The sequence below is a fragment of the Leptopilina boulardi genome, unplaced genomic scaffold, assembly GCF_019393585.1.
Source record: "Leptopilina boulardi isolate dan_hultmark-lab unplaced genomic scaffold, ZJU_Lbou_2.1 LbouV2_150, whole genome shotgun sequence".
Taxonomy (NCBI): Eukaryota; Metazoa; Arthropoda; class Insecta; order Hymenoptera; family Figitidae; genus Leptopilina; species Leptopilina boulardi.
This window is the reverse complement of record NW_026137697.1, coordinates 1646041-1663122: the sequence shown is the minus strand read 5'-3', so window position 1 is coordinate 1663122 and position 17082 is coordinate 1646041. Positions and strand designations below refer to the sequence as shown.

At 24.1% G+C, this 17082-nt stretch overlaps 4 protein-coding genes across 5 annotated transcripts; 2 read left to right on the top strand and 2 right to left on the bottom strand.

The window, feature by feature from the left end:
• Positions 1 to 2181: 2181 nt before the first annotated feature.
• Positions 2182 to 4730, top strand: LOC127276602 (myelin transcription factor 1-like protein). Its single transcript, XM_051297155.1, has 4 exons — positions 2182 to 2335; positions 3565 to 3711; positions 3878 to 3988; positions 4096 to 4730. Exons 1-4 carry the CDS (start codon positions 2330 to 2332, stop codon positions 4432 to 4434), a joined length of 603 nt encoding a protein of 200 aa, XP_051153112.1. The 5' UTR covers positions 2182 to 2329; the 3' UTR covers positions 4435 to 4730.
• A 61-nt stretch (positions 4731 to 4791) lies between these two features.
• LOC127276598 (uncharacterized) lies at positions 4792 to 6511 on the top strand. Its single transcript, XM_051297152.1, has 3 exons — positions 4792 to 4966; positions 5095 to 5424; positions 6123 to 6511. The coding sequence occupies exons 1-3, from the start codon at positions 4871 to 4873 to the stop codon at positions 6426 to 6428; spliced, it is 732 nt and encodes a 243-aa protein (XP_051153109.1). The 5' UTR covers positions 4792 to 4870; the 3' UTR covers positions 6429 to 6511.
• Positions 6512 to 6665: 154 nt separating this feature from the next.
• On the bottom strand, positions 6666 to 9703 carry LOC127276601 (uncharacterized). Its single transcript, XM_051297154.1, has 2 exons — positions 9434 to 9703; positions 6666 to 8183 (listed from the first exon to the last, which is right to left on the bottom strand). The coding sequence occupies exon 2, from the start codon at positions 8181 to 8183 to the stop codon at positions 7575 to 7577; it is 609 nt and encodes a 202-aa protein (XP_051153111.1). The 5' UTR covers positions 9434 to 9703; the 3' UTR covers positions 6666 to 7574.
• Positions 9704 to 10006: 303 nt separating this feature from the next.
• Positions 10007 to 17010, bottom strand: LOC127276595 (electron transfer flavoprotein subunit alpha, mitochondrial). Of its 2 annotated transcripts, none has more exons than XR_007842223.1 (5): positions 16802 to 17006; positions 16156 to 16488; positions 15630 to 16082; positions 14367 to 15490; positions 10007 to 10862 (listed from the first exon to the last, which is right to left on the bottom strand). XR_007842223.1 is itself a non-coding variant. In XM_051297146.1 (5 exons), exons 1-4 carry the CDS (start codon positions 16841 to 16843, stop codon positions 15314 to 15316), a joined length of 1005 nt encoding a protein of 334 aa, XP_051153103.1. In that variant the 5' UTR covers positions 16844 to 17010; the 3' UTR covers positions 10007 to 10862; positions 15297 to 15313. The 2 variants fall into 2 exon arrangements, 1 of the variants encoding a protein (XP_051153103.1); XM_051297146.1 differs by having other exon boundaries at positions 15297 to 15490; positions 16802 to 17010.
• Positions 17011 to 17082: the final 72 nt, after the last annotated feature.

The window sequence follows — 17082 nt, the reverse complement described above, 5'->3', positions numbered from 1 at the left end:
AAACTCTAGTTGCATCAACTATAACTTAAAAAAAATTCATTTTAATTATTTAATTTAATTAACCAAATAAATAAAACTTTGGTTGCTTCATCAGGATCAAACAAAAATTTAGTTAACGCAACCAAATTCTTTCTTTAAATAAAAAATTGACCAAATATTTATTTAAATGGAATAATTAAAGTTTAAACAAATTTTGTCTATTTAAATTTTACATTAAAATTTTTGTTATAAAACTTGTAAACAGACAAATTAAATGTGAATAATAAAAAAATTTTCAAAAACAATACAAAAAAATTAATTTTTTTTTTTTACACATTTTTACCTGGAAATGAAGTCAACTTTAAGGTCATTTCTTGTAACGAATATTTTTTGTTTCTAATTTCACTAAAAATTTTAAATAAAAATATGTAATATTAAGTTTAAAAAATTCAAATAAACTTGTGACAATTCAATTATGAGTGAAAAAGAACAAATGACAACTGACATTAATTCGCGAAAATAAATATATACACGCGTGATGGATAAAATGACTTTGCAAACACGACTTTCGTGTTTCTAATTTGATATTGTGATATACTGGATTCGTGAGTAAGAAGATGCTTGAGTATTGTTGACAAACACGATAACTGGTTGCAGATTGATTGGAAGTAGTGCGAACTTTCACGAATTTTCTCGACACCTTACGAACTTTACCGTTATCGATTTTAGAAATATATATATATATATATGCAACGAAAATTGCATTGAAAATTAAACTCTGAGCGCAATTGCAATATTTTTGCAAATAAATGAAAATAATAATTAAATCCATTAAATAAATTTGGGATTATATGAGATTTTTAATTTCAAAATCGTTTTTTTTTTTTTTTGCATTTTCTTGCCTGATACACTTCAAATGAAGTTTTTCAGACTAAGATTTAATAAGTAAATAATTATTCTTTAAGTAAAAATAAAATTTAAATATTTCTTAAATTAAACTTCGATATTTAGATAAAAATTATTGTTTTCCTCATCTACTTTCTATAATTTTTAAAATTACTTTATGTAAATTATATTTTGCAATCAAATTCAAATAAACGTAAATTTCTCATGGAAAATAAAAATTAACGATAAAGGACGTTATAATGACACTAGAAATAAATAAAACTTGGAAATTATAATAATATAAGAAAAGTAACTACCAATTATTATTCTCACTAGATTTTTTGTCCTTGCACTCGTTTTCCACGTCGAACATTTTATTAATATTTAGGAGAATTTAAAATAAACAGGCAGTAAATTGTCCGAGACTCATTAAAAATTGTGCTGCATGAAGTTGTTTTGTTAATTATAAATTGTTTTATCTTAGTTGATTGAAAGAAAAATCTGAAACAAACAAAAATTTTGATTATTAATTAGTCGATTATGATAAATCAGTATAGACAAAATTGTATGCTATTAAACAATTTGATAAATGATTTTTATTGCAAACATTTAATAAATTTCTAACTAATGAACTACTTTCGAGTTTTCGATGCTATATGAAAGTTGGTATTATATTTTGTCAATCAAGTATTCAAAATGCAAATTTGAATTATGGCAAAAAAAAAATCGAGCCACGCCCTTTATTTTTGATCTAATCTTGAATTTCGTCAATGCTAACCGGTTAATATATTATGTATTATAACTGCTTATTTAATGTCTTTAAATAACATCCGTTCATCTCTTTGATGAATATTTTTTTACACCACCTTCAACTTGAGTGACTGTGTCAGATTTATTCTCTTTTTCTCAATAATTTCTTATAATCACGTTAAACATATATAAATCTCTTATTACACAGAAACTATATATTTGCACTTTAAAATTCCTCTCAGTTAATAACAAAACATAATTGATTTGCAAACAAAAAATTGCGTGAACAAAAAAAAATAATTTTTTAATTTAACACACTAGGAAACGTATTTTTGGAGAACAATGTATATTTATTTAAACCCTTTTTTTTAATTTATAAATTTTGTATCATTTTATCAATGTTTATTTTTAATTTGATTTGATTAATTTGATTTTAATTTGATTTTTTTTTAATTTGATAAATTATGAGTTTGCATTAATATTTAATAATGGAGTTAAAAAAGAATTTTCTTTTAATTTTTAAAGTTTAAAATATTATATAATTGTTCTTTTTTTCAATTTTAAGTGAAAAAATAAACACTTCTAGCAAAGAAAAATTGTGTACTATAATTTCTGGTGGGGATTTTGATTCCACGGTAAACATATATAAGTGGTGAATAACGCTAAAACTCACAGTTTAGTGCACGTTGTCTGATTCTATGCGAAAGCTGTCACCATGGACGTGAGTTCAATAAAAAAAAAAAAAAAAAAAATACCATTAAATTACCGTTATATTATTTTACAAATTTTCAAATAAATTAAGTAAATAAATCCATATCCCATCAAAATTATAGTATAGAAATTGAATTTAAAAATATCTATTATAGAATTATTTGCAAATTATAAATTAGAAAAAAAAATATTTATTTTTTATCTACATAAATTTTTTTTTTTTAATTTATTTTCTTTTTTTGATGCAAATATAATCCAATCTTTGTCAATTTCTATCAGTTTCCAAATCTTATTTTTTATAAATCCTAAATTTTTACCTGTCTCATCAATATTTTGATTAAAATTATTTTTGTTTCGAATGAAATTAAAAAAAAAAAATTAAATTTATTTAACTCTTTTGTTAAGACAACAAAAAAATATTAATTAGAAAAGAGAATAATTATTATGTATATGAAAAATAATAAATATACATACAAAAAAATTGTTATAATTGCTTAAAAAAATTTATACATTACAACCTATACTTTTAATCCATAAATTTCATTTACACTTTGCAAACTGACTTCTACATTTTAATTGATGGTATTTATAAAATTTCAATTACAAACAAATAGAAATAGAAAAATAGTATTAAAGCACAGTTTTAAGAGTGCAAATTATTATTTAAATCTCTACCAAGGTTAAGAAAACAAAAAATTATTTCTTACAACAGGAAAATTTAATTACGTTAATATTATAAAATATATATCATCTCTGTATTATATATGAGTTTTTGCAAAGGAAAAAGAATGTGCGCTCTTTATATAATCATTTGTAATAATAAAAATATTACAATATTATTGTAACATTAATTGGCGATATAATAATCATTATTATCGAAATAATATGAAATTGACAAAGATTTGTGTAAAATATACAATTTTTTTATTAAAAATCAAATATATCAATTTGTCCAATTAACACTAATGAATCCTCTTTTTTATTTTCTTGCGCAAGATTTGCAAATAAAAACATTATATATTCCATATCCATATATAAATATTATATTGCAAGAATTTTTTCTATTAGTAAATTAGAAAATATTTTATGTTAAATAAATAATAATAGACTAAAATGCATTTTTATTGCAAATTCAATATTTTAGTTTTTAAAGTAGTATTTTTTTCTACCATTTGAGAAAAAAAAATATATTTTATTATTTAATTTATTAAAAAAAAAAAATTAATGTCTTATTTATAGAAATTTAAGATCATCGCTTTTTTTCTTATGTTGGGTGTAACTTGCACTCCAGTTACGTCAACTTATGGAATATATCAGCCTCAATTTTTTCGTTTTCCACCAATGCAACAACCTTATACACCATATGCCTATTATGATAGCTACAGGGTAATTAAAACTCTTTTTTTAATACACTATTATATATTTGATATAGAAAATTACGCTAATAATTCTAATGTAATGAAATAACTTTTTCTGAATTATTAAATTCGTAAAAAGTTATATTTAAGTCTAAATGCATTTTTTACAAAAAAAAAAAAAATAATATTTTCAGATAAACACTGGAATTAAACCATTTCCCGCTGCTACTTATCCAAATGGTTATCCTAATTATCCAGTTTATAGTTACACTCCTGTATACGACTATCGATATCCACCAGTACAGGTATTTTCTTTTAGTTTAATAATTATTTATATTTCAATTTTTTTTTTAAATTAATATTATTAAATATTAATTTAATAATTTTCTAAATATTTATTTTACTTTTTCAGTTTTATATTGGAGGAAGACCAGTATATCCACTACCGCCACCTCAGATTCCTGGACCCGAAGATCCATCGCCAAAAGACAAATCTAAAAAAGACAAGAAGAATAAGAAAGACGACAAAGAAGATAAAGAAGATCCTGATAAAGATACTGAAAATGGCGATGAAGATGAAGACGACAAAATTGAAAAATTAGATAAAAATGATGAAAAAAAGAAAAATAAAAATGATAAAAAACCCAAAAAACCAGAAGAAGATAAAAAAAAGCCAGAAGATAAAAAAAAATCCGAGGAAAATTCCACTGAACGTAATGAAGATTCTGTTACAGTCGATGCATTAGAGTAAAAATAAAAAATTCCACCATAATTTTCTTTCACTATTGTAAATTCTCTAAATTGAAATTTAAAAATAAACAAATAAATACGTAAATTAATATTGAAACAGAATCTTGTAAGAAAATCGAAAAATTAGAAAAAAAAAATTATGTAAATAGAAATGTTATATTTTAAGTTTATTTTTTTCATTTTAAAAGAATTTTTCTATTAAAACATATATCCTATTAGAATTAATTTAGTATAATTCATATAAATTGTACAATGTAAAAAAATATATCAAATAAATAAAACATTTTTCAGCATAAATTTCATGTTATTTGATATATCGACATTATACTCACTGATAAGTGGGGTCACTCTAGGTTGAGAATTATATTCTAGTTTAAACATAATCGCGGAAGAATTGTCGCAGTTTTGCACACATTAAAAGCTTTCTCATTTCAAGGATGATACTCGGTAATTGTAATTATTCTCTACATTTTACGATACTTCTAATTATTACGTCCTTCAGTGAAGAATTTTTTGTGACAAAAAATCGAAAAGTAAGATGAACGCAATTACTAAAAAAAAATTGTAACAATTTTTTTTTTTGTTTGTTAATTTTTTATATTGAAAAATGATAATTATTTAAAAATTATATACATTAATAATATAGATTTTTATTTCACAGAAAACTTTATCAGATCAAGAATTAAGAGAAAATATTCCTAAAGAACAGATTTATTATCACAGAAATGATATTGGACATTTAAATGAATATTATCAAGAACGAAAAAAATTAAGACAAGAATATGACGCGATTCAAAAAGCCCTCGATTCAAATAATACTTCAACCTTGAGGAATATAGACACAAATATTTCTGATTATAATTCACCAAATAAACTAAATACTAATTTATTAGACTCTTTCCCAATCGAACATTCGGATCAGAATATTAATATACCATTAAATAATGCAAATTTAACCAACAATTTTACCACTGGAATTCAAAATACTGAGGTAGGATATATAAATATTATTATTTAATTTGTTTTGATAAACGGAAAATATTTTTTTGTGTACGAGATGTATACTTTTTTTTTTTTTTTACATATTTGGTGCAAGAAAAAATGCTTTAAAATATTTATTGCAATTAAATCATCTATAAATAATAATTATTACAATTAAATTATACATACCTTTTATTTATTATCAGCATTTGATATAAATTAGCATTCATTATCTTTCGACGTGATTTGAAGAATGTTTTTAGGTTAAGTGTCAAATTTCGTTTGCATTGATATCTTGTAATTAACATTTGCCTTGATTTTTAACTGATGTTTAATGTTTAATCTCCTCCGAAACATTATTTTTTCACATTTTATAACTCACAGACAACAATTTATAGAACATTTAATTAAAACTTTGATTAAAATCATAAACACGTGATGAAAAGCCGGTAACACTGTAGAAAAAATAGACGCGGCAAATGCGCACAGCCAAGCGCTTGCGCAGAATGTCTTATTTTGTTCCACCAATCACATAGTGGAGCGAACTTTAAATATTTGAAAATTTGAAGTTCGCGCCACCATTCCATTGGCTGACGATTCTCTATTAATATTTCCTTCATTTAAAATTATTCAGTTAAATTATCAATTTAAATATTAAGAATTAATTAAATAAAAAAAAACTTAATGTTATAATTTATAAAATTACAGATTAATTTGAATGATAAAAAATACATGAAAATAGGTGAATGTAGAGGTGAAATAATTTACAATCAAAATATTCTTATCACTGGTGCCAATTATAGATCAACAAATGGATATTTGCTAGAAATTAATTTAGAAGGAATATGCATTACTTGTATTGAAATAAAATCAAAAAATAACAGAGAAATAAAATTGAAAATAATTTCCGGTGGTCCAGGAGAGTCAAATATTTCATTAAATTTTGAGGAATTAAATAAAAATTTTGATTTTGCATATTTATTAAAAGTTTGGGGAGTCGGAGAAAAATGTTAATAAAATATTAATAGAAAAAATTTGTAAATTAATTTTAATTGTTTGTAAAAAGAAATAAATATAATTTTGTGGTATAAAAATAATTGCACAAGGCAATTTTAATAACAATACTTGAATTTTTATACCTATGGTAATTAATTAAATAGATATATAAAAACTAATATAGATTAAAAAATATATATATATATATAATTGAAACTTGCGTTCAAATCACATTTCTTGTTCTTGTCAATGACATTTTTTTCATATCATTGTTATAATATTTAATTAAGGGGAGGGACCGGTGAAATTTCAGCCTACTGAAGTTATTATTGTTAAAGAGTGTCAATTTTTTTTCTGGCATAATTTAGGATCCAAAATTATTATAAATTATTAAAATTTAAAAAAAAATTTTTTTAGCCATTTTAGAAAATTTATTTTTTGGAAAAATTAAATTTCTTTAAATTCCATACGATTGATTGTTTAAAATCGTGAAAAAAGCGTAAAAAAAATTCGACAATAAAAAATAATGAAAATTGTGGAAGTAGTTGAATTTTTTTCAAAATTACCACTAAAATTGAAAGCAATCAAAATTGATCTTGTTTAGGGGTAATAATTTTTTTCAACATTTTTTTTCAACCAAAAATCTTATTCTACTGAGAAAAACAACAAAAGGTAATTTTTAACAATTTTACAAATATTTTTATTTTTCAAAATTTTCATTTTTTGAAAAAATTGAAATTTTTCAAAATCCATACGCTTGATTGTTTAGAATCATGAAACAAGCGTATAAAAAAATCGGCAGTCAAAAATAATTAAAATTGTGAGAGAAGTTTAAATTTTAAATTTTCGAGAATTTTGAATTTGATTTTAAAAATTATTAACAAATTTATAGTTTTTCAATTTTTCATGATATATTATACATTTAAATAATTAATATTGTCAGAAAAAAAATTGACCACCCTTAAACAGCTTTAATTTTGATGTGTTAAAATTTCAGCGGTCCCTCCCCTTAATCAATTAAATAACAATTAATTAAATCTTTTTCTTAAAGAAAATAATTAATTTCTATAAGTTAAAACAAAGCTCATATGATTTTTTTTAAATTGAAATTTACAATTTGTTTGAAAATTTTTTTGTCTATAAAATGATAATTATATACAAAACCTACGAACTTTTTGTAACTTTCGTTGGTACCGGAGGTGGAGGAACATCTGGAATATCTTTTTTCTTTTCATGATAAATATTTCTCATCATATTTTTCTCGTCATGAAGACTTGGTAGTAAGTGTTGTGGGAGATTTTGGAAATTTTGCGGAGGAAGTGGTTCAACAGAACCATTTTCCTGATAAGCCGATGGTGCCAAATGTGAATCGTAACCATTGTATGTGTAAAAATAAGGATCATAATAGAATGAATGATAATTTGGATAGAATCGTAATGGAATTTGTTGATTGTCTTCTTTTCTATTATTTTCTGTTTTTGATGAATTTGGTATTTTTTTCCCTGCCTCTTGATGAGCAGAATTTCCCTGTGCTATTCCTTGTGAAATTTGTACAAATTCCGGTGTAAATTGCGGTGCAATTTGTGTATAATAATACGGTGGAACATATCCCACGGTGGTCTTGTGAATAACAGGCTGAAGAACAGGAAAAGCTCGCGATGGTAATAAATTTTGATCAGTTGTAATTAATGCATTGTAAACTTTTGGCACTTTTCTTAATCCAAGAGCGAGTGTTACCAAAACAAGCAAAAACAGCATCAGCATAAATCGCATCTGTAAATATAAAAAAATTTTTTAAATTAAAATTTTATTAAAAATATTTTTTTGTAAAAATTAAATTTTTGTATATAAAGTTAAGTTTTTTTTTTTTGTTTGTAAACGAATTCGACGGGGGACCTGATTTCTGCACAAACTTTGGTGTATTATTGCGTGCAGCGGACCATGCAGACTGTAACAACGATTATCGAAGAACGGTTATTGTAACGGTCGTTTGAAAATTCTATCTCTGCTTCTCAAGATGAATTCTCTTAAAAGTAAATAATTGATAGTTACCTTATTTGGATCTATTAATAACACCGAGATCTAAAACTATGTACAAAAACTGAGAAATGAATTTTCAATTTTTTTTCTACTTTTTTTTGTATAAGGAATATTTTTTATATCAAAACTAAAGTTATACATTTTTTTTTTTTCTAAAATACTTGAATTATTTTAAGTTTAATAAAAAAAAAAAAAAATGCCCCGAAGCTGACTTATTAACAAGCATACATCCTACAAAAAAAAAATCAAGGTTTACAACCATCACTGACTTCATTTCAGATTGTACTTTCGAAATTCTTTTCGCTTTTAAAACTACATTTAACAGTTTCAAAAAAAAAAAAAACAAACAAATTATTCAAATCAAAAATTTAAAAATATCCACGAAAAAATGTAATTTTCGATACAATTAATTTTTGTTTGAATCAATTTTATTAGAAAAAAAAAAATTTATAAATAATTTCTGTAAAAAGTTGTATCACTTCTTTTTTGAATTGCGTAACTTGACCTCTACGTTCAATCGAGAGTATGTATAAAAATTCCATAATGCCATTCTTCTAACTCCCATTCAAACAAAGAACTGTATTCAACCTTGAAAATATAATTTCAATTTAATATCTTCCGTTTTTACACGATTAAATCTATTAATGTCAGATTTCATACTTTTCATCAATTTATCTTCAATATAAAAACAATTATTTTATTTTCTTTCTATTTTTAATTGATCAATCAGTTTAAAATCAATATTACTAATTATTTACCGGCGAAATTTAATAAACAATAAAATGTTTTAAAAAAAAAATTTTTTTTTAAATAATTGGAAATAAAAAAATCAATTTAACAGTTATAAAAAGAAAGAGTCGAAAATAAATTGATAGGAGATAATTTTTTTTATAAAATACTTATTTAAAAAAAAAAATTACTTTTTTTAGTAAATAAAATTGATTGACAAATTAATGCAATAATTTCGAGATTGTTGTACTTGCCTTGTGTTTATGACAATTATCCTTTCTGATCCTTTCTGTATTACACGCTCAGCGTCACGAGTAAGTAAGAGAGGTACATGTGCCGGTAGAGTAAATATATATGGGCCATGAATCTCAGAGTTCAAGTCTCACCTCCCACTTTATACCTTGGCGAAAGTACTCCCTGATCGTTACTTATAGGGTTCAACTGTATTTATCCACAACGTATATATATTAAATGGTGCCAATTATTTATACCCACACACACATAGCTGCTAACAATTCTGTTGAAAAAAAAAACAATTCACATTTTTAATACAAAACAAGCAAAAATGTTATCATTAATTATAAATAATAAATTTCAATTACCTTAATTTTTGTCGTATTTTTTCGAATATTTATTACTGAGATTTTTAAGAAAAAAAAAAAAAATATCTATAGTAATAATTTTCAATTAAATTAAAAATTAAAACAGCCTTTTTTTCTTTAATATATATTTCTAAAATTTTGAAATTGATTTAATTCTTGTACTTTTTTTAAGAGACAAAAATTTTGTCTTAATTTGAAAAATTAAGGATAAAATTAAAAAAAAAATTATTTTTGAATGTTTTATTAGAAAATTACAGATTTAGGAAATTTTTTATATCAATTTGTTATTTACATAATTTTTTTTACATTATTGCTTTTTTCCTTGTGTGTCAAAATTCATTTAATCAAGAAGGAAATCGTAAAAATTATTTTATAACTTGAAAAAAGAATTAAAACTCTTTTTTTTCGGTCAACCGCGTTTATTCTCGGGAAATAGACGGAAGCTATAAAAAAAACCACAACCAAAACATATAAAAATATGTTCAGGCCCAATATATTTAAAGCAAACTTCAGAAAAAAAAAAAAACTAAACAATTTTATGGCAGGCTATTGCTTTTCCACTTAAATGACAATATAATTAAATGAAATTAATATTAATATTACTAAATGAATTAATTTCCCAATAAATTTTATAAAATCTATTTGTATAGATTTTATTTTAAATTGAAATTAAATTTTTTAGGGGCGATTTCTATTTTAGAAATGTGTTTTAACATTGATTGAGCACAGCTCTTTGGTGATATTGTTCTTTGGCCTCTGAGAATCAATTTTTTTTTTTTTTTTAAATAGATTCAATAGGAATTGTGCACATTCTTCGTAAAAGCAATATCGGAAAATTTGGCAAGAACACAACCATCACTAATACTAATGGCGATAGTAAAAGAATTAAGCTGGCATATATCAATAGCCATAAAATTGGCGAAATCCCCAGGATTGGTTCTAGAATTGTCATCCTTAACTTCTTCGTTGAGGCAAAGGTGGTCACCGCCTCATCCGAAGACCCGGTGAGCAAAAAGTTTATCAAGGCAAAAGTCGTTTGATGATTTGTTTCTCATTTTTCTGTATCAGCGATCCGCGCAATCTAGAAAAATTAATTCAAACAAAATTAGTTATTGAACAAAAGAATTAAAAACATTTTTTTCTTTCTTAATTTCAAAAAAAAAAATTCTATCATTTTATTTTGTTAAAAAAAATTTCTTTTTCTATATTTATTTTGTTTATATGAATTAAAAAAATTTGTAATTCAAATATTTCGAATATGAAAATGTGTAAAATAAACAAAACTCTATATTGATCAAAATCAAAATTTTATACAGATTTCCATTATCCCTTAAAATTTCTCTTGACCTAATCCTACTTTATTTTTCATTCCACTTTTCATTGAGCATATATGATTTATCTATCTCGTCTTAATGCTCCAAACTCGACCCACTTTTGCTTTATTTCAACTGACATGATTATTTACATATGATTCATATTTTACTATTCATTCTACTTTATCTCACCATGTGTGTGGTTGCTCTCATTTGACCTGACCCGATGTTACATTTTGCGCCCACGGAGAAAAACAGTTATTGTCTCCCATAACAGGAAGTACAATGCAAGTATACGTTGTGTGTGTCAAATGATACAGTAATCTCATTTTACGCTGTTATGGAATAACGGATTTGTTTTTTTTAAGTATTCCACAATAAGTGCGTGTAATATATTATTTATTTTAAAACGTGAATTTTTGCGCGCGCATAATGTCTTTTATTCCCGTGTAGTTGTTGCTTTAAAATAATTGTGAAATGCCATGTGCAAGTAACGTAACTTTAGTGAGAAAAAAAAAATTTTCGACACATTTATATAAAATAAAAAAAAAAAAAAAAAAAAATTTAGAAACTTTTGTAACTCAATTTTTTTTTACTTATAAAAGCGTTTTAAGTGTTTCTAATTTACTAACAAAATTCCATTTTGAATTTTTTCGAAATAATTATTAATTATAAATCTAGAAATTAAATTATAAATCTTATATATAAAAAAAGTTCCCTTTCAATTTGAATAAATAGAAACGCCAGGATTTGATTGAATAAATAAAAGTTTTATCGCGAGTGTTTTTTTTTTTATGATAATGAATAAAACATTAAAATTATGCGCATCATTATTTGTAACGGTATATAAAAATATCTATAAATAATAAAATATTCATAGTTTTGATTTAAATAATTTTTCCCCACAAAGTAAACAATTTTATTTTGTTTTCAAAAACACATTTTTTGATTGGATTTTTTTAAAATAAATAATTAATTTTGTAAAAAAAAAATTCAATTACTATTATTATTTTTGTTACGATAATTTTGATTTTAATTTTATATATTTAATAAAAAAAAAATAATCTATGTTTGAAGCATAGTAACACACTTATACTTTCAAGTCAGTGACTTTCTATAGTTTGATTCATAATTATTGATGAAATCAAATCTCTCGCGCTATAATAATTTTATTAAGTGTACTTTATTAAATGTTGAATTAATGGAATACTTTATAATTACCGCAAAATGACGTATTATATATATATAATGAATATAAAAAATGTGATACGATGAAAAACTTGTCTATCAGGTTTACATGCACATCTTTCCGTTTGTACTGATTACAGGTTGAAAAGTGAAATTTTCTTCATTGCATAATACCGGTATATAACATAATGGGATTATTCAACTACTTATTGTATTACTGGTTCTACACCTAATTCTGTATACTTAATGGAAAATGGTCCTATTAATTTTTTTTAAAAACTTTATCAATAATTGAAATTTTTTTCAAAATATTAATACTAATATTATTATTGTTCGAAGAACATTTTTTTTCTGGTTCATTTGCCTTTCTGAAATTATATTTTTAAGTAACGGGATCACGTTACAATTTTGAAATAACGGTGATGTAAATTAAAGTACGTTATGTCATAATAAAATTTGTAAACTCATTGTTAAAATGATTATGAAATGGTAAACATAAAATTATTCAAGTTTTATAAGTACAACTCACTGTCATGTGAACTAAATTTATTTGTTTCTGGTTCAAATAAAATGAACTTTAAAAAATTTTCATTTTCAATCACAAATTAGACGCAAATGTAAAAATTCCAAAAAGTGGAATTTAATTATTTTTCAAGTTTTTCTCTTTAAATATTTTTTATTGTTTATAGTTATCAATAAAATTTATGTCAATTGTTTGATTTAATTAAATGTTTTTTTTTTTAAATTTATTTTATCATTTTTAACTCTTATAAATTGTTGCATTCTTGGAAGACTTAAATTTTAGTGTTTGAATTACAAAGGAAAAAATTTTCTGCAAGTCAACAATTATTATCATACTTCCTTGTTAGTAAATTAATTTCGCGGTTAAAAACATTATTCGTGACTATTTTTCAAAAACCTCGTAGTTTTTACAGAAAAATTTCGTCATACTTTAAATTTTATTTCTTCTTATAAAAATATATTTTTTATACATTTTGTAATCGTAAAGGATAAATTTATATTTAATCTGATAAAAAAAAAAAATTGTACAAAAATTTGTGTGAATTTTGAAATTAATGGACGATCAACAAGAACTTTTACTTTCATAATATTAGGCGCTTGACCTTGAATAACGAAAGGATTCATGAAGCACGTAATGAAAGTATAACTTTACATATGTATGATACCATGACCTACAAAACTTAATAAAGAACTATAACATAAAAATAAATTTTTGTAATTACCATTAATTTCGAGTATTACTGCAAAATATTTGCTATTATGAAATTAAAAAACAAATATTTTCAAAAATATAGAAATTAATAATTATAAATTATATGAACTCATTATTAATAAAAAAAAATGTGAAAAGAAAAAATTGACAAATTACATAAATAAATAAATTACGCAAGTAAGTTACTATTAATGATTGAGAAAGTACTAGACGAGAATTCAATGCCCATTATGTTACATACATGACATTACATTTTCATTAAATATTATGTCAGGATTACTCCAGATCAGGAATTTACGATTTCTTATTAAAAAATTTACAAATAAATGAATAATTTTATTAATCATCATGTTCATTCAATAATATTTATCAAATTAAAAAAGTAATAAAAATTAATTAATTAATTAATTGTAATAAAAACTGTAAAATAATTTGAAAATTAAATTTAAGAATTCCACGACCAAAAATCAACTAGGTAAATTAAATCCTGTGACGTAAATAGTTGATCCTGTCAAGGCCTACCACACACTTTGCAACTAAACTCGCTCAATTAAAACGAAATCTCGACATTTTCAAATGTCTTGAGACATGACAGAAAATACGTTCCACTTTAAAAAATTTTTTTAAAAATTTAAACAATTTTTTTTTCAAAGCAATCGGAAAAATTATTAAATATTTCACAATCACTAGAGTTCACAACCACTTGATGCTCGATTCAACCGGTTTTTAATATAACAAAAAGTAAAATTCAAAATAAAAACCATAATATAAATTTTTTAATAAGAAAAACTGATGAATTTTGAAGGAAATAAGAAAAAATTGAATATATTTTTTTCAAAATTATAAGTACCTAATAAACATCCAGTTGGTTTATTTGATAACAAGACTACTGCGCGGAACGCGCTTACGAGACTGACTTTAAGTTCGAGCGGGTGTTACATGCGCTTTCCCTTTCTTTAGATTTTAAATCAACTGAATTGCCGCATGAGGCTTGGTCTCATGTTAAGTCATTCTGTTAAGCATGACCGGGCACACAAGCACGTCATCATCACACATAGACTTTAATCAAAGATGTGTGCAAAACTTGATGGCATTGACGAGTTTTAGTAAATGCTCTCATGAACAAAGAGTCAAAAGTCCACAAATAAATGCAATTTCTTAACCGTTGAATCTTTTTTTTTTTTTTTAAAAATACCATTTTCGTTCACTGTCATTTTTGCAATTTTTGTAAATTCATTTTTAAATCATTGAAAATAAACAAATTCTTTAGAAAATTATTTAAAAAAATAAGTTTCATTAAAAAAAATTTTTTCTTTAAATATTATTCTTCTAGATGTACTGAAAAGTAAAATTACTTGAAGTACAAATAAATACAAAATTTAATAACAATAAATTTTTATTAAAACTTACAAAAACTGTAAGTTACAATTTCACTATAAAAAATATCAATTTTTATCTAATAAAAAGAAATTTAAATTTGAAAAAATTTAAAAATTATGTTTTAAATTCATTTGAATTATTTTTTATAAATTATCAAAAGATAGGAAAAAATTTCGCAGCAATTTGCAAATTTGTAACAATATTAAAAATTATTATCGTAGTAAATTTGCTACTAACTGAAAATTCACGTTATTAAATCTGAGTATATATATGTATACTATTTACAGAGTATAAAATTTAATTTCTAATACATTCTTTCAAGTTTATCAAAAATTATTTAAAATTATTTGAAATTATTCACTGAATTTAATTATTTATGTCCATAAAAATGCTTGCTTACTAGAAATTCTCATGTTTTTAAAGTTTCTCATTCATCTCGGGCACAACTTTAAAGAGATCAGCAACTAAACCATAATCAGCAACTTGGAAAATTGGTGCGTCTGGATCCTTGTTTATAGCCACAATTGTTTTTGAATCTTTCATTCCCGCTAAATGTTGAATAGCACCAGATATTCCCACTGCTATGTATAGATCCTAAAAAAGTGCACTTATTTTTTTTTATTTGTAAAATAAAATCGTTATTCGCTATTTTTTCAAAAAAATGGTCGCGCATTTTTTTCAAGTGAAATATTAATAGAATTAGAATAGCTTTTGCAAAATTATACAAACTTACTGGAGCAACAATTTTTCCAGTTTGTCCAACTTGCATGTCATTGGGTACGTAGCCTGCATCGACTGCAGCACGAGAAGCACCTACAGCAGCATTTAATTTATCAGCCAATGTATATAAAATTTGAAAGTTTTCACCAGATTTAAGACCTCGACCACCTGATACAACGACCTTGGCCGACGCGAGTTCTGGTCTGTCAGATTTGCTCAATTCTTGTTTAATAAATTCAACTAAATTTGTTTTGTAATCGCCTGTGGGCGCTGTTTCAATTTTTGCACTACCACCCTCGATTGAGGTGGGTTTAAATGCGGTTCCTCGAACGGATATTATTTTCACGCTATCCTTCATTTTAATTGTTTGCACTGCATTACCCGCGTATATTGTACGTACAAATGTATCTGACGATTTAATATCAATAACATCACTGGCTGGAGATACGTCCAATTTAGCAGCAACCTAAAAAATACAAAATAAATAATTTTCTTATAATCCTATAGTTAATAAAATATTAATTATAAATAATACATACTCGTGGTAGTAATGCTTTACCAAAGGCACTAGCACCCGCTACAATATGACTGAAGTTTAATTGTTTATGAGTTGCCAAAACAAGTGGAGTAATTGATTCTGGAGTAAATCCTTTAAAAGCATCGCTTTCAGCAATTATTACTTTAGCAATTCCTGGTGTTTTACTCACTGCTTCCGATGCTGGACCACATTTTGTACCAGCTACCAAAACAGTAATATCACCACCGATTTTTGTAGCTGCCGCTAATGCATTTTGTGTAATTGGAGAAAGAATTTCATTATTGTGCTCTGCAATCACCAATGTTGATTCAAAACGATGTAAAATGGAAGACAACTGAAAAATAATTCAGAGAATATCAAAAAAAGAGTTGACAAATTTTATTATTTAGATATAATAATAAATTACGTAAAAGTTGTGTATATGTCAAGTAGAAAGGTTAAAAAAAAAATTAACATGATTTTATAAAATAAAAATAAAGAATTCTCTTAATAATAATTAATAAATGAAATAAGAAAAATAAAATAATTAATATTTATATGAAAATTAAAGAGAATTATATAATTTACAGAATAAATAATACTATAGATATATAAATGTCATATTAATAAAAAATAAAATATATTTTTGAAACAAACGAAATACTCACATTGGCATTTGTTTTTAAAACTCTTGAACATGTTGAAAACATTGTTGAAAATAATATATTTAATTATTGTAATTTGTACAACAATTAAATTAGGTCAAATAATTTATTTGAGGACAATTCCCCTTGAGCACAATATTCCAGAGTCCAAAGTTTAGAAAATTATATATACAATTTGACAGTAGGCTGGTTGAGCACCACTCATTCATATAAATACGTGTCGAAAAAAAGATGGCAGCACGTGCTTCCGGAAAAAAGTATAGATCATCAATCGCGGCTAATTT

Excerpts from the sequence above, each read along its gene's own strand:
- LOC127276595 (XM_051297146.1), bottom strand. The coding sequence starts at position 16,843 with ATGTTTTCAACATGTTCAAGAGTTTTAAAAACAAATGCCAAT. Across the intron at positions 16,083-16,155 it reads GTAAAGCATTACTACCACGA|GTTGCTGCTAAATTGGACGT; the intron begins GTATGTATTATT and ends TGTATTTTTTAG. Across the intron at positions 15,491-15,629 it reads CTGGAAAAATTGTTGCTCCA|GATCTATACATAGCAGTGGG; the intron begins GTAAGTTTGTAT and ends GCACTTTTTTAG.
- LOC127276602 (XM_051297155.1), top strand. Across the intron at positions 3,712-3,877 it reads CCTATTATGATAGCTACAGG|ATAAACACTGGAATTAAACC; the intron begins GTAATTAAAACT and ends TAATATTTTCAG. Across the intron at positions 3,989-4,095 it reads ATCGATATCCACCAGTACAG|TTTTATATTGGAGGAAGACC; the intron begins GTATTTTCTTTT and ends TTACTTTTTCAG.
- LOC127276601 (XM_051297154.1), bottom strand. The coding sequence starts at position 8,183 with ATGCGATTTATGCTGATGCTGTTTTTGCTTGTTTTGGTAACACTCGCT.
- LOC127276598 (XM_051297152.1), top strand. The coding sequence starts at position 4,871 with ATGATACTCGGTAATTGTAATTATTCTCTACATTTTACGATACTTCTA. Across the intron at positions 4,967-5,094 it reads TTGTGACAAAAAATCGAAAA|AAAACTTTATCAGATCAAGA; the intron begins GTAAGATGAACG and ends TTTATTTCACAG. Across the intron at positions 5,425-6,122 it reads CTGGAATTCAAAATACTGAG|ATTAATTTGAATGATAAAAA; the intron begins GTAGGATATATA and ends ATAAAATTACAG.